This window comes from Anabrus simplex, chromosome 1 (genome assembly GCF_040414725.1).
Source record: "Anabrus simplex isolate iqAnaSimp1 chromosome 1, ASM4041472v1, whole genome shotgun sequence".
Lineage (NCBI taxonomy): Eukaryota > Metazoa > Arthropoda > Insecta > Orthoptera > Tettigoniidae > Anabrus > Anabrus simplex.
In genome coordinates this window covers 188,561,339-188,583,421 of record NC_090265.1, presented here as the reverse complement: position 1 = coordinate 188,583,421, position 22,083 = coordinate 188,561,339, and the positions used below count along the sequence as shown (strand labels likewise).

The 22,083-nt window shown below is 36.4% G+C and overlaps 1 protein-coding gene across 1 annotated transcript in view; it reads left to right on the top strand.

Annotated features, from left to right (window-relative positions):
• LOC136885511 (intermembrane lipid transfer protein Vps13) overlaps nucleotides 1–22,083 on the top strand; it is a 1,358,975-nt gene that overhangs the window by 1,193,298 nt on the left and 143,594 nt on the right. The window contains exon 55 of the mRNA XM_067158109.2: nucleotides 13,213–13,391. Coding sequence (XP_067014210.2) covers nucleotides 13,213–13,391 — 179 coding nt within the window. The remainder of the gene's footprint in view (nucleotides 1–13,212; nucleotides 13,392–22,083) is intronic.

Genomic DNA, 22,083 nt, shown 5'->3' with positions numbered 1-22,083 from the left:
GTCATTTAGTTCTTGCACATATAGTTTTTTTCATGTTTTCATTTCTATCCCTCCTTGTCTTCTGTACCATACTCCTCAGAAATTTCATTTCAGTTGCCTGTACTCTACTCTCATCCCTCTAAGTAATTGTCCAGGTTTCTGCTACATATGTCATTATAAGCAAGTAATATACCTTGTTCATTACTTCTTTAACCTTCATTGGTACATCTTTATTCCATATTAATCTCTGTACCTGGTGGTAAAAGGCACTCCCCAATTGTGTTGTTCTACTAATTTCCATACCCATTCTTCTATTTTCTGTCAGTTCACTTCCCAAACACTGTTTTTGAAGTGTTCTACTATTTCTAGCTCCTTGTCTCTAATTTTGATAGCTCCTTTTCCTTTTTTTTTTTTTTTACTCATCACCATTGTCTTGCTCTTCTCCACTTTAATCCTCAGTTCCTATTGTTCAATCTTTCTATTCAGTACATTCAGCTATTGTTATACCACCTCCTCATCTTCTCCCCAGATCACATCATCATCAGCAAACATCATTGCATTCATTCTTTCCTCTCTCAGTTATCATATATTGCTTTTATCATTGTTATTAGTTCCTTGCCAAAGCTGCTGTGTGTCAGGCTTTCTCAAACTTTTGTTCTGGGGATGTTATCATATGCCTTTTCTATGTCTATAAAAGTCAGTTCTATATCCTTCCCATATTCCTAGCTCTTTACCATGATCTGTCTCAGAATGAAAGTGGGTTCCAGTATTGACCTTCCAACTCTGAATCCAACTGACTTTCCTGCTTTTCTGTAATTCTTCTTTACAATATCCTTTCCATTATCTTGGCAACATGGGAAACGATAGTGATACCTTGGTAGTTACCACACTTCTTCTTATCTCCTTTCATGAATATTGGTATTATAACTCCTTTTTCCCAGTCCTCGAGCACTTTTTCCTCTCTCCATACACACTTGAGTATTCTATTAGTCCACTGGAGTCCCGCTGGTCCTGCAGCATTGGTCACATCTTTGGCTACAGTTTTCCCCATCTTCATCTTTTTAACTGCCCATTCCACCTGTGTCATTGTAATGTCTGATTCCTTCTCTATTAGTGCTTCTATTTACGCTGCCTTCTCCACATGTTTGGTTTCTCACTTTCAGCAGTTCACTAAAATATTCTTTCCATCTCTTCATTATTTCTTTTGTTTGGTTTTGTCAGTGTTACTCCTTCTTTATTCTTCACAAACCCTGTGTTCACCATTTCTTTCCTACAGTTTCTTATATCATCATCAATGTCCCACTCCAGTTGCCCGGGTGTGGTTAACAAGCCTCCTCCACTCCTTTCTGTCCTTCCACTTTTCCTGCTCCATTACTTCCGCCACATCCAATCCAGCATCTCTAATGTCCTTCCAAATCTGATCCATCCACCTTCTTCTCGGTCTTCCAAGTGGTCTCTTTCCCTTAACTTCTCTTTCCAATTCCCTTCTTGCTACCTGTTCCTTTCCCATTCTTTTTTTTACATGTCTGAACCATCTCAAGTCTTGCTTTCTGTATCTTCCAAACTAAAGGTTCTATATTTAGCTCTTCTTTGATTTTAATATTTTGAATTCTATCTCTTCTTGTCTTTTTAACCGATGTTCTTAAAAATTCATTTCTACTGCTTGGATCTTACTATCTTGTCTCAATTAGTCAGTCAGTCAGTCAGTCAGTCAGTCAGTCAGTCAGTCAGTCAATCACTACTGATCTGCATTTAGGGCAGTCGCCCAGGTGGCAGATTCCCTATCTGTTGTATTCCTAGCCTTTTCTTAAATGATTGCAAAGAAATTGGAAAATTATTGAACATTTCCCTTGGTAAGTTATTCCAATCCCTAACTTCCCTTCCTATAAACGAATATTTGCCCCAATTTGTCCTCTTGAATTCCAACTTTATCTTCATAATGTGATCTTTCCTACTTTTAAAGACACCATTCAAACTTATTCGTCTACTAATGGCATTCCATGCCATATCTCCACTGAGAACTCGGAACATACCACTCAGCCAAGCAGCTCGTCTCCTTTCTCCCAAGTCTGTCAAACCAGCTAATTAGTTACCAGTGTTTCTAGTCCATATGCTGTAGTTGGTATGAAATACTGTTTATATAATATTAATTCTGTTCTCTTGGGTACTTCGTCATCCCATAAAAGTTCTCTGGCATCATGGTAAAATGTTGTATCTGTACTTAATCTGTTATTAATTTCAGGGTTGGTTTTATTACTTCCATTAATAATGCTACCCAGATATGTTAACCATTCTCCGTCTATGTTCACTTGGCTTCTCTTTTCCACAGTGCATGACTACAGTGTTCTTTTTACTTATTACCATTCCAAACTCCTTCAGATTCTCATTCCAAATGTCCAGCCTCCTTTGTACTTCCTTTTCCCCCTTTTCCCAAATCACCACATCATGTTCAAATACCAAAGCATTCACTTCATCACTACTGATACTCTGTTTTACACATTTTATGATTTCATCCATCAATATAATAAACAATAATGGCAACAGTGCTCTTCCTTGCTTGAGACCCTTTTTTGTATAAAATGTTTCAGAGTCACCACTCCCCACTTGTACACTGCTTTTACTCAAATGATACAATATTTTTATCTTGTTAATTAATTTTTTGTACATTCCTTTTCAGTAGGCATTCCCATACATGTTTTCTCTTAACTGTATTATAAGCTTTTTCCTAATCCAAAAATATGAAGATGGTCTCCTTGTTCCTATCCAGATGTTTTTCCATTATCGTTCGCACTGTAAATATCAAGTCTATTGTTGATCTATTTGGTCTAAAGCCATATTGTTCTTCCTCTAACTGTGTTTCTATTATATCCCACATTCTTTTGTCTATGACTTGCTCCATTATTTTTAGCCCATGTGATAATAGGGTTACACCTCTATAATTTTCTAATTTTCACATTTCTTCCTATTTCCTTTTTTGAACAGTGGTACAATGCTTCCTTATTGCCAATCTGCAGGTATCCTTTCATCCTTCCATATGGCATTGAGGGCTCTGTATAGCCACTGTAGTCCAATGCTTCCTGCTGCCTAATCATATCAACATTGGATTCGTCTTTTCCACTTGCTTTACCTTTGGTCATTGCTTTTACTGCCTTTTTCAAGTTCCAACCATGTTATCGGGTTCTCTTCTTTTTTTCCATCTATAATTTCCATTTTCTTATCTCCTTCTTCCTTCGAGCAGTCATCTTCATTATAAAGTTTTTCAAAATACTTTGCCATCACCTTCTGAAGACCCTTTTCGTCATGAACTATGGATCCATGTTCTCTCTCTAATGCCTTGATTTTTTCTTGATTTATTCTTTTTGATTTTATTACTCTGTGTAATAGTTTCTGATTTCCTTGACTATGTTGCTCAATTTTGTTGGATAACTCTCCCCAACATTTCTCCTTTTCTTCCTTGATACTCCTCTTTACTTGTAGTTTCAATCTTTTGTATTCCACATGTAACCTTTCTATCTTATTCTCATCCCTCTGATACATTTTTTGCTTTTCCTTATCCATTTCTTTCTTCACCTTGTTCCTTTTTTTAAATTTATTTTTTTATTTTGTCTGTCCACCATCGTGTCTCCTTTCCCTTAACCTTTGCTTTTGTTTTCCCGCATACCTCAATTGCTGCTTCCACAAATGTCTGTCTTAAATTGTCCCACTCTTCTTCTCCATTTCATATTTCCGTATTAGGCAACTTCCTTTTTATACAATCTTTGAATGCCATTCTTTTATCCTCCCCCTCCTCCAATTACCAAATTCTGATCTTTGGATTCTTCTTCAATACAATTATAGGGATTTTTTACTTGTTTTAATTCCACAATCAGTAATCTGTGATCACCTTCCATACTTTCACTGGAGATTATCTTCGTATTCATGGCGTATCTTCCCCATTCTCGGTTTGTTATTATAAAATCGATGAGTATTCCATACTGTCCATCCCAACTATATCAGGTGATCTTATGGCTATGCCTCTTCATAAACCATGTGTTTATTATCAGGTTATTTCTGATACAAAAGTCTAACAGTTTCTCTCCTTCTTCATTTCTATCGCCATATCATTGTGGGTCCAGAACATTCTTATATCCCATTCTATCAGTTCCCACATGAGCATTCAGATCTCCTATTATCATAATCCCATCTCCAACAATATGTGTTTCCAGTTCATTGCGGAACTCTTCTTTTTCTTCCACGCTACATCCTGTCTGTGGAGCTTACACCTGTATTATCTTCAGTAGTTCTTTGTTTACATGTATGTGCATTATTATAATTCTTTCAATTACATACTCAACAGCTATTGGTTCGACATTCTGATTAACTACAAATCCCACTCCATTTCTTTTCTCTTTACTGTTACCCATCCAGTACAAGGTGTACCCCCTTCTTAATTTCTTCATTCCTTTCCCTTTCCATTTTACTTCACTTTGTCTCTCCATTAGGTCAATCAATTCATTTTCCTTCCCATTCATTGTTAAAATATTTATTTTTCCAAATGGGGTTTTGTTCTCTGATCTAACACTTGCACGAACATCAACATTACCATCATACTGTGCAACTGTAGCCAGAGACTTGTCAATTCCATTTCCATTTTTAAACTTCCATCCAAGGCTTGTATTGTAGTTGAAAGCAAGTACAAATTTACTCATCTGCCTTTGAAGATCCCTCTTCTCCACAAGGCAGTGGTTTCCTATTCTAATTTTTCCCAGAGAGGATGGGTTGCCTCAACCACCATCTTTGCCATTCTGAAGGTCTCCCTCTTTGCCTAAGATGCTGTTAAGTTCTTCATCCATAACACTGGGCATGGGTTCCACGTTATACCCCATGAGATTGGGTCCTTGCCTGAACTTAGCTCTCCTTCACACCGACCTACTGATGTGGAGGATACCCACCCCCGCAACGTGGATACGCCAGACAAGAATTACTCAAGTGTAGGTTAGGGAAGATGGCACTATCTCCCTTGAGCCGGGTTAATGGTTGTGTATGATGTATGAGTTCTTATTATTGCAAATAATAATCCTTTTCCACAGTTCAAATCTTCTGTTACTTCCTGGGTGAATGTTTCCCAAATTTTCTTCTTTTCTTCAGCTACTGGTACTACTTTCTTGCAAATTCTTTTCGCTTCTCTGCATCTCGGTTTACTCTCTCTTTTCCATTCCTTCCAAGTTTTCTTTTTTTCCTTTACTTTATCTTCAATCTATCATTCCACCAAGGTGTCTATGTCTCTCTTACCTTTCCTGATGTTCTGCCACATATTTTCTCTGCACACTGGGGCTGAGCACTATGTCTCTGTTTCAGCACACTGTGCTGATGCACAGTTATGTTCCATTGTTCCAGGACACTTAGTGTCAGTTGTTTCAAAACATTCTCAAGCAAGAGCGAGACAGTGATTCGCTGTCCCATCAAAAGCACCATTTTGCACTGCCCTTCAAGTACTAGCTGGCTGTGTGCCACCATGTGCTGGAGTGTTCTGTGTCTGTCATATCCTCTTTGTTCTGTGAGTCCCATTGCACCGGCCTCTGGCCTTCAGTATATGTGAATCACTTAGTGTGTCCTGTTGTGTTTTCAACTCTTCTGTAAAAGTGTTTTCATTGAAGCTTAGTAACATATTGTATACCGTACAAAAGATAGTAAACTTTGCGGAATGTGATATTTGTAAACACGTCTACTGTCGGTGTAACTGTGGCAGGTGTATTTCAGAACAAATAAAAACATTCTTATCCTAAAAACAACATTTAAACAAGATCTTTTTGGGGTGCGTATTTCATAGTTCTGACTACTTTTTTACATGCTATGAAGCTTTATCTTGGCCCTAATTGCTCACAGTACAGGCTGACACATTTCAATTTGTGAAAATATCCTTGGAATAGTTACTTTTAAACACCTGTTCTGTCCCTGTGTAAACGTGATATGTGCATTTCATATTGACTGCAAAATCTTAACCTAAAAGCAGCCTTTAAACGTGATTATTGGGCGCGAATTTCAGTGGTCCAACTGTTCCTTCACATTCCGTACAGCTGTACACTGGCATAACTACACACAGCACATCCAGAACAAGCACTTTCCCACTGATGCGGAGCATGCCATGTTACCTCATGAAGTTATATCTTCCACGCAGTTACAGTTCCGTGTGTCATGTGCCAGCACAGTGTAGCAAAACACTCCACCTCAAACTTCAAATGTTTTGGAACAGCTGATTGTTTGGTCTGCCCAAACCTACTCCACACCTTAAAAACGCACTCTTTAAATTATTCCATTCCTGTTCAGCGCGACTAATATCTGTCCTTGGTAACAGTTTTTATCATTCTTTCCTAAACTTTTCTTGAACCTTATTTCCCTTCAATCACCAGACCCTAATCTTTCTTTCTCTCTTTTCTTGTAGTTTTGTGACTTTGTCTACTTTCAGCTTTGCGGTCACTGCTCTATGTTCACCCCCAAAGGCTTCCTCAGGTACAACTGTAACATCTGTAAGATCTTTCCGATGTCCTTTTTCCACTATTATGTAATCAATCAACAGTTTCATTCTTCTGTCTCCCCACCCAAACCTGAGTAATCTGGCTATTTTTCTTCCTGAACTATGTGTTTCCTTTTATTAATTATTTCCTCTGTCCATTAAGACATCCTCTCCTTGATTCTTGTTGCCATATCCATATGGCCCCAGAATCTCTTCTCAGTCTCTCTTCCCTCTTATGCTTTCAAATCGCCCACTATAATGACTTCCTTGTCTTCAGTGTGTTTCTCCATTTCTTTAAGAAATATTTCTGCATTCTCTTCTTTATTTCCAGTTTCTGGAGCATATACTTGGAACAGATCTCGTGTTCCTGTCTGACAATGTATCCTTGCTATGATCATTCTGTCGTTGATCTTCACTTCCTCCACATATTCCAGGACATCCTTTCTAATGATCATTCCTACTCTGTTTACTGCATCCTGTCCTCCACTGTAAAACAGGCTGTACCCTTCCTTCAGTTTTCTTTCCCCTTTTTCCTCTCCATTTTGTTTCACTAAGACCAAGGAAGGCTATGTCCTTTTCTTTCATGAAATCTGTCACCTCTTCAGTCTGGTCTGTCTGGAGTTAGGATGTTGACTGTTCTAATTGGGATAAATTGTGATACTGGTCACCTACTTCTCAGAGCTCCCCCAGTACCTGACGGAGACATCCTAGCATTTTCCGAGGCCTCACCATACCTGCAATTGTTTTAGGCTTTTATTATGATGGGTTTGCCACTCCCAAAGGCATTTTAGAGCTGTTGCCAGCAGGTGATGGGGCCACTCCTAACATGAAGTACAGTAGCTTTCTGCAGCCACCCTTAACCTGGTGACAGATGCTGCTTGATGGGTTCCAGTGTCATTCCCTTCATTGATGGGACTATCACCCCACCTAAGAGAACTCATCTGCCTGAAGCCACTGGTCCTCTTTCTTAGGAGGTCCAATTATTTCTCCCTATTATCATAGAAGACTGGACCAGCCAGACAGGTAAAGCATGATGCTATATAATAAAAATAGCTATGCTACAATTCTAAATTGGAGTTAAACCTATCCTAATTACAACAGGTGATATTGTGAACATGCCAGATGAATATTATTAATAGAAGTCGTTTGTTAGCATTGTAGAAATTTTGAAAAAGTTCCTGTACTTATCTGACCAGCCTCTGCAGTGTTAAGTGCCAAGTCCAGTTGTATCGCAGATGTTCACACCAATTAAAACGGGAAAAGAAAGGATTGTGCTTCCTGAAGTTTGTGGGATTTTTCCTGTAATTTCAGTACATATTCATACCAGGCTGAAAGCATGGGAACAGCTTTTCACCTCTCCATATCCACTTATCAATCCAGATCGATCTCATGGCAGGCCAGATACCACCACTACCACAGTAGTATGTTCTGAAGCCCTATATGCTGCTGAATGCTTAGCCCTCACTCGCTACAGTTAGATAGAGGTTCCAAATGAAAGAGAGGATATTTTCTAGATAGGTCCTCGGCCCACATCAAAATTCTGAGTATATATATCATCTAAGATCAGATGCAGAGCTGTACTCTAAATCTGAAAAGCTCTCACTTGGTATGAGGAAGTACCATTTTATGTTTTAAGGCCATTTGTCTTAAATGCTTAACTCCAGAATATCTTGACGAATTCTTGATCTTCTCTTGACCTGGAATTGTACAACTCCATGGGCAATTGCAGTGAAGGAGGATTTGGCCATTATCTCTGAAATACTGGTTCAAGAAAGAGGACCTTTGATACACTGGTTAAAGGATCTTTCAGTAGGTGTGAGAAGACAACCTGGTGGAAAGTGGTCTGATGTGCGAAGAACCAACTTTTCCATCAAAATTATGGAGTTCTAGAAATCCATAAAAGTTAAGGTACAGCCCCAGCATTTGCCTGTTGTGAAAATGGGAAACCACGGAAAACCATTTTCAGGGCTGCCGACAGTGGGGCTCAAACCTACTATCTCCCGAATACTGGATACTGACCGCACTTCAGCGACTGCAGCTATCGAGCTCGGTCCTAACTTTTTAAGATTGTATTGTATTGTATTGAATAGGTGGGTGAACAATATAAACATTCTAGTGTTATTGAATATAAACAGTTTGTCGGTTACACTTCAGTTTTAAATAATAATGAACAGTAACCTACTAGCACATCTGCAGTCCTTCAGTTAAATCATACATTTAACTAATAAACAATATATATTAATTGAGGAGCGTTTTTGCAAAACTCATTTGCAGCAAACATCATTTTTCAGGGAATGTGTCTTTTTTTTTTTTTTTTTTTCACTTAGAAGCATATGCATGAAACATTTCAAATTTTCATCGATATTAGTTCCATTAGAGACAAGCACGGTACCTGAATAGAACTTGTTGAAATTTAAGCTAGATGAGGTAAGATTAGAAGATAATTTTCTCAAGTTTTTTCAAAAGTCGATATATGCAAATATTCTAGTAAAATGGAACTTCACATTAATACTCTAACTGAATGATATACATTTGTTTATCGTATTATTTACGTTTTTTATTTTTTTATTTTGTAATAATATTTTTTGAATATTTATTGACTTTTTAGTTCCATTGTCATACATTTTATAATATAGGCTACTTGGTATTGTAAGATTACATAATATTATTAGATTCTAATATACTTAGCATCAAGCAATGTAACATAAAACAAAATAAGGTATTAACCTATATTATCAATACTATTGTAATGAATGAACACATTAATATCACACAGGTTAAATTAAAATTAAGTCTTACAAAATAAAGTCTACTCAACTCATCAAAACGCATAGCCATCAGAAGTCTGTTACTTGTCTTCTAACACGACTCTGTAGAAATCCACAGCATCATCCAGTATTTCAAAAAATTTCAACAGAGCTTGAACATTCTTCTTCTTTTCTTTGCTCATCACATTTTTCTTTGATAAAACAGAGGATTTTAGCAATGCTTCATGGGTGGATTTCATTTTCAGAACTTCAACTTCCACTTTTTATGCAAAGTAGGTAGCTATCCTGTACTGATACGGGGACTCTCTTATGTCTCTTATTATACGTGATAACACGTTGACTATTCATTTTAAATGGCAACCTAGTTCGTAGTACCTTCTGTGAACTCTCTTTTAGATCTTTGATTTCCCAATCCCTGTTCAGAATTTTAAAGGTGCCATGTTTCTCTAAGATATCATAGTATTGTTTGGAAGACAGTATGTTTTCCTGTCTTCTGTAAGATTTCTCAATTCTACCGACACTCTGTCTGGATTATTACATGTTATAAACCTCATTTTAGGTCCGTATTGAAAATTTAACAGTTCAACAATGATAAAGGTGTTTTAATTTATTCCACCTATTCAATACTTATATTTTCACGTATAGTTGTTACATAATTAAATTCTTAGTTACATGGGACATGTTTCACCCTCACTTAAGGGCATCTTCAGCCTAAATACAATAATCAAAAATACAACTAAATTAAAAGTGGAAGTTAAATACAATCATCAAAATACAACTAAAATAAAAAGTGGAAGTTAAAAGTTTAGTCTGTTATTAAAATTAGGAACAATAAAATTGTGAAAAATGATAAAATAAAAAGATGCTAATGGAAAACTGTCTTATGATTAAACTATAATCTTGTCGGAGACTAAAACTTCTATTAAAGTTCTAATTAAAACAGTTCATATAAAATATTGGAAAATCAAAGTGGTAGTAATAAAAAGCCAACGACATGAGGGCGTGTACACAAGCATAAACTTGATTGTCATGAATATAATCTTTTCAAGGCCGCTGATGAAATTCGTAGTAAGTAAGGCAGAAGCGTCTATTGAAAAATTGTAAGAGGCCGTTAGCACCGGTAGGTAATAAAATGGCTGAATCCTTGCCAGAAAATGTCAACAGATGCAGAAATAAGTTTTATGTAAGTGGAAGTTGTTATTTGTTAACTCTGCAGCACAGTTATAACACCAGACTTAGAGCCAACAGACGGGCAGCAACCAACTCAACAGTAGTTAACAAATAACAACTTCCACTTACATGAAACTTATTTCTGCATCTATTGACATTTTCTGGCAAGGATTCAGCCATTTTATTACCTACCGGTGCTAAAGGCCTCTTACAATTTTTCAATAGACGCTTCTGCCTTACTTACTACGAATTTCATCAGCGGCCTTGAAAAGATTGTATTCATGACAATCAAGTTTATGCTTGTGTACACGCCCTCATGTCGTTGGCTTTTTATTACTACCACTTTGATTTTCCAATATTTTATATGAACTGTTTTAATTAGAACTTTAATAGAAGTTTTAGTCTCCGACAAGATTATAGTTTAATCATAAGACAGTTTTCCATTAGCATCTTTTTATTTTATCATTTTTCACAATTTTATTGTTCCTAATTTTAATAACAGACTAAACTTTTAACTTCCACTTTTTATTTTAGTTGTATTTTGATGATTGTATTTAACTTCCACTTTTAATTTAGTTGTATTTTTGATTATTGTATTTAGGCTGAAGATGCCCTTAATTGAGGGTGAAACATGTCCCATGTAACTAAGAATTTAATTATGTAACAACTATACGTGAAAATATAAGTATTGAATAGGTGGAATAAATTAAAACACCTTTATCATTGTTGAACTCTGTCTGGAGCCATGTAGCTGTGTCCCCGAATAGGGAAGAAATGGAGAATATTATTGAATAATGTGTTTTTTCCAAGAAAGCAGTAAGTGTGGCCAGGATGACACTGTTTTTGTTTTGGCTGCTACAAGAGTCTGAGAATAAATGTATCGTGGTAGGGCCATCTTTGTACAGTTTCTTTTCTAGGTTAAAAAGAAAGTCCAATAGAGCTGAAGCAACTTGGTTGCAACTTCTTGAGGATTCTGTTTCTAGCCAAATATAGAAAAATATGTCTTCCTTTCTCTGTTCCTTGGAGTGAATCATGATGCAGAGATTGTATAAACACACTTGTCTAGCATAGAAAACCTCACTCACTGATAACTTCGGAATTGGTTGATTCTGTTGCATGTCAAAACATATCTTGATGACACCTGGGTTTTCTTCTTTCATTATTTGATAAAAGCACTTTGCACGAAGTTTATGCAATCTATAACTTGTCCTCAGTTCATTCTTCTTCTCTAATGTTTCTGTCTTTATTTTCATCAGACTAATTTTACAAGTGGAGCATGTATTAGTGTGAGGAGTTTTGAATGACAGATTGAAACACTTATAGAATATATACTTGTATTTTGACAACGAGCACAGTTTCAATCCAGAACTTATCCTTTCTTCACAGAATGTCTTCCACATCTTATTGACTGAGATATATGATGGTAAATATCCTCTCTTAGACTTTCCTCTGCCATGATGGCTCTCTCTGCATTTATTCCTTTTTGATGTGGTTCTTAATGGCAACCGTTATGTCCTTGTGTTCCTTGCCTGTTCTGTCACCACCTCGATTTTCCTTAGGTAACTTCCCAGTATGATGAAACCTACTAGCCAGATAAGATAATCTGTCCTTTGACATGCCAGAAATTCCTTGAAAATTTGCAGCACAGACCGGAAGTATTTCACCAGTTTTCTTCCTAATGCTGTATTTCACAGAAACAGTTTTCTTCTTCCTAGCACTGTCAGTGTTCACTACCCTTTAAAGCAGGCCCCTCACAAGCGAACATGTTGGCCAACATGCTCATCAACACAAGTTGCGACAGCAAGTTCGCTCGTGAGTGGCCTGCTTTACTGAGGTGTGGAAATGTGCATATACTTCAATAGAAACATGTCTTGATCAATCTTGTATAAAGAAGTCACATGATGATGGAATTCTGTGATATCTTCATAGCAGAGTTCAGCAGCTTTGCATTGTTTCATCCTTTTAGTTTCTGTACTTGTGGGCAAGTCTTTGAGTCCATGAATGCATTTAATATTAAGTTCGTTTTTGTCTCTAGCCAGCTTTCCAGGTACTCTCTTCTTGTATCTAGACTTTCTTCCACCGACACATTCCTGAACGAGCACGCCAGTTTCAGAATCTTCAGATTCATTATTCATACTGTTGTAGAGTGAAATAGTTCCTCACACAGTAACTTGTTTAAAACTTCTCAAGAAGTGAGTTTCATTTTGTCGACAACAATGAGGGCTAATTGCGGGAACATGTGGCATGCAGTTCCAAGAATACATCCTTTCAATAAAGGAGTCCTGCGTTCCATTGTTCCATGGAATAACACTTCCGATTATCCATGAGAATGCCACATGATTAATAGTTAACTGCATTTATCGAGTTTTACTTTAACTTTCCGAGAGCATACATCGACTTTTGCAAAAACCTAGTGATTTCAACCACTTCTATACATGGCAAATATCGACTTATCATAGGTTATCGACTTATGCAAAGGATAATTGCACAGGATGGTGAACAAGGTAAAACTGATAACATCAGCATGCATAATTCAGTTTCGATGATTTTTGCATTTATCGAGTTTTGAAACGACGCTCCTCAGTTAGTACATGAGCAGTAGCCTACTAGGTCATTTGTAGTCGTCCTGTTACATCATACATCATTGTTACTAAATATCTTGTGTGACTACATCATTATTACCATACTATATAATTAGCAGTACTGCCAGTAAGTAATATGAATCAGTTCAAAATATTGCAAATGATCAATCTTTATCAATTTCCATGACATGATAGTATTCTTATTTTAATATGTTTTCAGCCATGGTGAAGCCATTTACAGAAATGAGTGTGATCCGCCGCTCTATGAAACATTCTAGCTTGCAGCAGTTCAAGTATTTTAAGGTGCTTGTTCAGGAATTTCATATCAGAATGGATATGGGATTGGTGAATGCCTTGTTCACCATGTTAGAGGCTGGGCAAGTTTCAGATGATGTTGAGGTTTGTATGGTCATTATAAATCTATCTGTAATTATTGGTTAAGAAACCAGAATTTTGACTCTATTATTTATTATCTCTAGTGTAGTTTGAAACATTATATTTCCTTATATCTTTGTCACCATCGTCATCATCCATGGCTCCTTCCAGCAGGCCTGGAAGGATTTGCGTGCATGATATGCCTCCATCTGTTTCCACCTTAGTATACTTCTCTTATTATTCTTCCTACATCTCTATTTTATATATATATATATATCTTTTGTAATTTGGACAAACCGCTTCCTTCTGGGACATCCAACTGGTCTTTTTACAGACAGTATCATCTCTAAATACTTTCGGGGAATCTGCATCTCCTCCATTCACTTTACATGGCCAAACCATTTCAGTCTTGCAACTCTCAGTCTTTCCTTCACCTACAGGTCTTTTCTGATGTAATCGTTTCTGATTCTGATCCTTTTAATCTTCTGCATTGCTAATCTTTGAGACTTCATTGCACATGCTTGTAATCCATTGAGTATTTAATTTGCAACTCTCCAAGCTGTGTGTCATGATTGGAAGACAGTATGATTTGAATACTGTCTGTTTTGCTTATCTCGGATTAGATACCATACTTGGTAGAAATTGGATCCTTTGGAAATTATTCATTTCTCCTTCTCATATATTTTATTTCAGCCCAGGAATTCCTCTATGTTGTAGGGAGGGTGTCTATGAGGATTGTGAATTAGTGTTTGGTGAATGTTTATTTCCTTTTTATTTTTCCTTTTTTCTGGGACAATCTTGTTGAGTGAGTCGTGTTTACGCCACCATATTATTAAATGAGGTAATGCTGAGGCTCACAAGAGCAACTTACGGGTTTTGGATGTGCACTTATGCTCGTGATAATTATCTGAAGTTCGACATTTATCTAGTATGAGATTCCTTATAGTCTTTTTCTTTTATTAGATGGTCAGATGTAGAATGTAGTCACTCTGTCACTATGTGAATTTTATTGTGCTACGAAGATCAATAATCTATGTTATATGGGTCTACATATTCAATAATTTGTGACAACAAATTATGTACATTTTATTTAGTTTAGTACACAGATAACATAATATACTATAGATTATTATATTTTGTCAATATGGACCAATTAGCCTATAAAATGGTCAAGATCATAAATTCAGGAAGATTTTCTTCAAGCCTTTAAAAAAAAATTATGTTCTTATATACTGAGCTTCTGCCTACAGCATCTACTGCGTGGATTGAGTAAGCTCAGTAGTTGCTGTTTCCGGTCCCAAGCCCGGAGAAAGGAGGAGGGTTGGCTCAATGCCGTAAAATAACAGCCAGAGAACATCTTGAGGCAAACACCAGTGGCATATACTGAGGGCTATCAAGCCTATCAGTGAAGCCCAAATCTCAATTGAGAACGATATAAGTCTAAAGCACATTATAATGTAAGCGTCTGACATATTGTTTGATTTACATAACTTGGAAGCAGTGGGAAATAACGTTCACGTATTTCTGAGGGTAAGGCATCAGAGACTGATATTGCAGCCCAGACTCTCGCCCCTCTCCCCTCAACTGGCTTGCTGCTGTGTAGCAGATATGAATGGGAACCGGGGGGATAGATGTGCTAGGCTTCGGTCCGTCAGATCGCCACTGCTAACTATCAACCATTGTTACTCATTGTATATACTTCCTCACCTCATGCTTCTGACTATATCTGACTATATCTATATATATTATCTATCTAATTTAATAGTGCTGCTATTTCACTCCCATTTACTTCTACATCCTTTGTAGGAAGATACTGCAGGGCTGCTATTATAGGAGCAATATAGTTTTCTTTTTATTGGTAGGTCTGCTAAAATGAAATACAATCTTTCAGGTTTAGTGTACTCTTTTGTTGGTTGGAATTGAACCCGTGATCATGGGTCGGACATCGCCACTGATCTCCCGAGGAGGCTAATAAACCGGTTAAGGATGGGTACTACCACTGTAAAATTCAACATTTTTATTTAATAATAATGATAATAATAATAATAATAATAATAATAATAATAATAATAATAATAATGGGGCATGGCATCTGTATAGGCTTGGTGGTGACCTAATGAGGATAAAATGAATGCCGAAGATGTTGTAAACACCCAGTCCCCAAGCTAGGAGAATTAACAGTATGAGGAGGTTGATTCTGAAAACTAAACTGCAGCCATTGGACTCAAGGCAAGCATTTTGTCCACTTAGCCACAAAGCTGTACTTTCATTTGCTAAACCTTAGGCTACCATCTCCACTGATCAGGGGTTGAGTATTGGCAGTAGCAGAGACCAGGGCAGTAGCTTGTGAAGCAGCCTTGACAACACAGCAGGCTTCTCCGTTGGCTACTGACTGCAGCTCAAAACACTGAAGGCTTGACGTTCACAAAACCAATCATCAAAAAGGGATAATCTACTGTAGGTCTAGTGGCAGCCCCCATCTTGATCCCAGCATACACCACTGACAAACACACTTCACAATCTCATTTTTCATCATATCATATTTCATTTATCACCTTTACAGATCACGTCTGGAATTGCAAACCCTGACCATAGTCAGACTCTTGATCATTGATCAGACAATCAACCTAATATGGGAAGTCTTCTATTGAAAGAATCCACCGGTTTGGACAGCTATATAATCTTCCAAAGACACCATTCGGATACGGTGGGGTGTCAGATAGAGGATTGTGGCGAGTTGGAGCACCCAGAGGCATAAAGATCGATCATCATCATCATCATCATTTCCCTTTATCCAGCTGTAGCTGGGTAGGGGCAAATATGGTTCCTCTCCATTTTCTTTGGTCTTTCCACCACTCCTCCTCCAACACTGTGTCCCAGTCCAGGTTTCTTCCTATAATACTGCGTTGGATTGTGTCCGTCCATCTCAATCATGGTCGACCACGGCCTCTCCTTCCTTGCATTTGCATTTCCATCACCTTTTTTGGCATTCTTTCATCACTCATTCGCTTTACGTGCCCAAACCATCTTAGTCGGCTCTTCTCAATTCTATCATTCAGATTTTATCAAACTAAGAATGTATTTCAGTTCAGTAAACCAGGAAAGTTTTTGTATTTGGCAACATTAAATATCAATTTATTGATGAAGGTTGGTAAGTTGAAACATCTAATAGATATTCTGAATCAACAGAAAATTGTGTTCACAGTTCTTCAAGAATTACAAAATTACGTAATTCTGATCAGAACCCAATTGAATCAGGAGGGTATCGTCTCTATAAAGGACCTCCACGTGAAAGAGTCATAAAGAATGTTCCTCAGTTTGGAGTTGGTTTCTTGATACACAATAGAATTCTAGATTCCATTATTGATTTTTCCTCAAATTCATCAAGAGTAGCTTTATTAACGATTAAAGTGGAAAACAAGATCTATACATTGATAAATGTTCATGCTCCAACAGATGAAAAGAACAGAACTCACAAAGAGGGAACAGATCAATTTTGGGATGAACTTAACCAATTGGTAACGAATGTACCTGATACTAACATTAAAATTCTTCTTGGATATTTTAATGCAAAGACTGGACGTGAGAGAAAATTTTGTGTTGTGGTGCAACGATAGCCAGCACACAAATTAACGTACAAGAATGGTTAATTGAATTTTGTATTAACCATGGACTAATTTTAGAAACAGCAAGATTTAAAAGAAAACTGCATAAATTAATGAATTGGAAAAGTCCAAATGTTAAATTAGGTGAATCCCAAATAGATCATGTGGCAATGGATCGTAAATTTCATAAAGAAATTTATAATGTTAAGGTTCTGTGTGGTGTCAGTGTTGATTCAGACCATTACATCTCCAAGATTAAATTTAAATTAACTCTTAAAAGGAAAAATAAACTGCATAACCTTAATAGGAAAAGATTGTATGATCGTAGTTCAGTCATTAATAATTGAACATACTTTCAGAAATCCACAACACTTTTAAGTTATAGCTTGGGAACCACTGTTAACAAACTAAAAGCCATAGCAGCGGAAGTTGCTTCCATTAAAATATGAAGAAGAAAAAAACATGTTTGGTGGAATGAAGAGTGTGATGCAGCAATACTACACTGGCATATAACCTGGTTGAACGATCAACAACAAAAAACAAAAAGCTCTAGAAAAGAACTAATCAATGCTAGACGATTAACAGCAAAAGAAATTATTAGAAGGAAACATTAAAAGCTGTTGATGAAGCTTTCAATCGAAATAAAACAGGAGACTATTATAGTACATTTAAACAATACCCCAAAAAAATATATCCTTCCCTGTACTCTTCTGATGAAAGATAAGAACAGAAAGGTGACCCATAATAATTATGACAATGCAATAATTTTGGCTGAATACTTCAAAACATTACTTAATAGTGATGAACCTGAAAAATATTTTGAATTTGATCTATTTCCCTGAAATAAAACACCTTTGGAGATGGTCATACCTCCGGTTTACAATGAAGTAAGTGCAGCTATTAATTCACTGAAAAATGTTTAAGCAGCAGGAGAAAATCAACTAGTAGCGAAACTCGGGAAGAATGCAAATATACAGACTATTCAGAATCTACATAAACATCTCATTGACATTTGGAATACAGAAAAATTGCCTGAAGAATGGAATGTTGCAATTATACACCCAATCCATATAAAAGGTGGTAGATCTGATCCTAGTAACTATCAGGGAATTTCTTTGCTAGATACCACCTATGAAATTTTCTCTAAGATCCTATATTCCAGAATCCAAGACCAGCTTGATAGTGAATTGGGTGAATATCAGGGTGGTTTTTGTCCAGGACGAAGTTGTCCAGATCAAGTTATCAGTCTCAAATGGGTCATAAAGTTGGCCGTGCGGTTAGAGGCGCGCAGCTGTGAGCTTGCATCCGGGAGATAGTGGGTACGAATCCCACTGTCGGCAGCCCTGAAGATGGTTTTCTGTGGTTTCCCATTTTCTCACCAAGCAAATGCTAGGACTGTACCTTAATTAAGGCCACTTCCTTCCAACTCCTAGGCCTTTCCTATGCCATCATCGCCATAAGACCTATCTGTGTCGGTGTGACATAAAGCCACTAGGGAAAAAAAATGAGTGCATTAGGAGCAAAAATTTAGTGATCACTTTTGTTGAATTTCAAAAGGCTTATGATACTATCCATCGTGAAGCATTACTACATATCCTTACTGTATTTGGTCTACATCAGAAACTTGTTAACCTTATTGCGGTCACTCTGACAACCACAAAGTCTAAAGTTAGATTCAGAAATGAAATCTCTGAACCATTTGACATTCATTCTGGTCTTCGACAGGGAGATAGATTATCCCCATTAATGTTTAATTGTGTGCTGGAAAAAATTATGCGTGAATGGAGTAAGGTATGTCCTCCGACTGTTATGTTTGGAAGAAATATTCAAGTAAATTGTCTTGCATTTGCTGATAATCTGGCACTATTAGCAAGTAGGGTAGAAGAAGCAAAATTTCAAGTAGAGGAACTAGGAAGATTAGCAGTGAAGATTGGGTTGAAAATATCTTTTGAGAAAACAAAAATGATGCCATCCTTTAAAGTTGACACTTCACATATTTATATTAAATAATACTCATAAAATAAAAGTTGTAAATAAATTTAAATATATTGGTGAAATTGTCACTTAGAATGGTAATAAAAAAGCATCCATAGATAATAGAACTCTAAAATTGAGACGAGCACAACAAATCACATGGCCAAGTTACAAAAAACAATCTCTTTCAATTAATGCTAAATTTCACCATTATAACTCCGTCCTTAAACCAGAAGCAACATATGCAAGTGAAACATTATTCAAACTAAATACCCAAGCAACAACAGACAAACTGCAGAAAGTGGATAGAAGAATTATCCAGACAATTATTACTAATAAAAAACATCAGGTTGATGGTCAGTGGTGACTTTTACCCTACAACCTGTTTTCCAGTCAGTGACCGGGTCAGGGATGGAATGAACGAAGCCGCCATCTTGCGGCGAGGATAGAAATTCTGCCGGCTGCCGAAGCCTGTTGCATTCCTGTGGGGCAATAATTAATGACTGACAGATGAAATGAAATGTTAATGGAGAGTGTTGCTGGAATTAAAGATGACAGGGAAAACCGGGGTACCCAGAGAAAAACCTGTCCCGCCTCCACTTTGTCCAGCACAAATCTCACATGGAGTGACCGGGATTTGGACCACAGAATCCAGCGTTGAGAGGCCGTCATGCTGCCGCCTGAGCCAAGGAGGCTCAGACTTCTACCCAATTCAGTAATTTACAAGGAAAGTGAATCAATTACTGACATGATGAGAAAATGGAGGATTGCATTTTTTGGGCACGTATACCGTTTGCCAATTTTAGACTCCTAAAACATTTTTTTTATTTCTTTTGTAATGTAAATAATTCTAAACACTTTGTAAAATAAAGTATTGATTAGGTGGAAAACTCATCCTTCATACTTGTGTGCTCAAATTATCAATACGGACAATGAAGCTGATAGATTATAGTATCTTTTGTAGTAGTTAAACAAAAAACACTTGGTTTAAAGAAATACAAATGGATTTGGATGAATTGAAAATGACTACAGAGCAAATTGAAAATAGAGAAGAGAAGAGAAGAAGATTCTAACACATTGGAGACGCCGCTCATAGAAACTACGGGCGTGCTAATTCATTGCTGCTGACAGAGCTCGGAGAATCTACGGGCATGATTTCACTGTAGCTAAAAAATTGTATTTGCCGTCTCAGCGAGCTGTGACTTCAATAAGATACTGCTGAATGCTTCTATAAGCATAAAATATACTACTTATGAGCATAAGTCGAGAGCTCTTCTTTCAAGGCATTGATAACACAGCCACGGTCCTACATAACCTAAGGCTGCGTCATCGCTGACTCCCATCTGTGAAATGGGCGGGAAAGTATGTACGGTACATACGGTCAGGAAGAGTGTGTGTTCGAGAGACAGGCTTGTTTGCGTAATTCTTGTGAATATTTAGCATGTCTAATTCAAGTGTACGAAATTTCAACAATGAATCCATAATGGATGTTCTTATGGAAGACACAATTTCTGAAAATGAGGATGAGGATAACAATTACACACTAAGTAAACATGATTCTGGCGCTTCAGGTTAGTAAATGTAGAAAATGAGCTCATTTCAAATTGGTGTGAAGTGTAACGTAGTTTTACATCGCTTCCTTGAAGTGGGTTCTGTAATACAATTTTATACCGCTTCCTAAAAATGTGGGTGTTTGCCGTGTACCTGCAGCAACTCGATGCAACACCGTTGTCAAATAAAGAACAGTGGGAATGTAAATTCCTTGTTGTAAACCAGAATACCGGTGTCAATTGACTAATTAGGTTAGAATCTGCATTAGTGTGTTTCAGTAGATGTGCCCACAAAGTCAAATTTTGAAATATTAACCAAACTGGCATCCACAGCTGCGTCAGATTTTTTTTGTTTGTAAAACATGTTATTTTCATAAATTTATATTTTAAAATTGCTGCACTATTATGATAATTAAAACTCATTTTTGTGTAGAAGAAAGTGTGATCTTTCTATGCATTCCAAAAGTTGTTATAATCATGGCTTACCCTAGCACTGAAAAATTTTCACAAACCATTAAAAATACCGCGATTTTTGGAGGATAGCACATTCAAATATGGCCGTCTCCAATGTGCTAAACAATAAATATTCATAACTATCACTTAAAACATCAAAACATAAGCAGTATGCTATATCAGCAGAAGAATGGGCTGCAAGATCGTCTAAAATGAAGAAGTTTTGGGAAAAGAAGAAATTGTCAAGTTTTAAAAAATGAACTTATTTTTGATGTACTTATTTTTTGAAGATTTTATTGTATAAGGTTGATTTTGGTGCTCCAATGTGGGTGTAAACAGTGTAAATAAATGAATATATACTGAGCTACTTTGTTATTAACATAACTCCCATTAAATTCTGTTATTCATATTTTATTTATTTATTTATTTATTTATTTATTTATTTATTTATTTATTTATTTATTTATTTATTTATTTATTTATTTATTTATTTATTTATTTATTTTCGGTATCTGAAGCCATTTATTTTCAGTTTGGACTCAGTTGTTTTATAACTGTGAGATTCTTCAGTCTACTGAAACTAATTTTGAGTACCTAATAAATTTATAAACTACCCGCAAGAAAACATATGGTAACAGTATTATTTCTGAAAAAGAAGCAATTAAAATCAAAACTCATAATTTACTTGGTACTTTTCACGGTCCTCATTAAAAATGTCTTCAGTTTCATGAATTGTCTGTGTAAATTTTATGAGTTTCCAAATTTCCATGCCTTTATAATTTATAATAATGATAATGATAATTTATTACGTACTTGTTCTGTGTGTATAGATGAAACTGTTTTTCGTGTAATTGTACATATTTGTTAATAACCAAATTGTAACAATGTATCCTCATGCCATACGAAATATATATATATATAATGATAATAATAATAATAATAATGTTGTTAATGGACAATGGAGAATAGCATCAAATAAAAGGGTTTATAAGGAAATTGAACCAGAATTGATCACGATTAGGAAAAAACACATATCATTCTTTGGACATCTTATCAGAACACCGGACACCAGAATTAGCAGAAGAATAATTGAAAAATTATGGAATAGCAAGACCAAGATTAAATGGATAACAG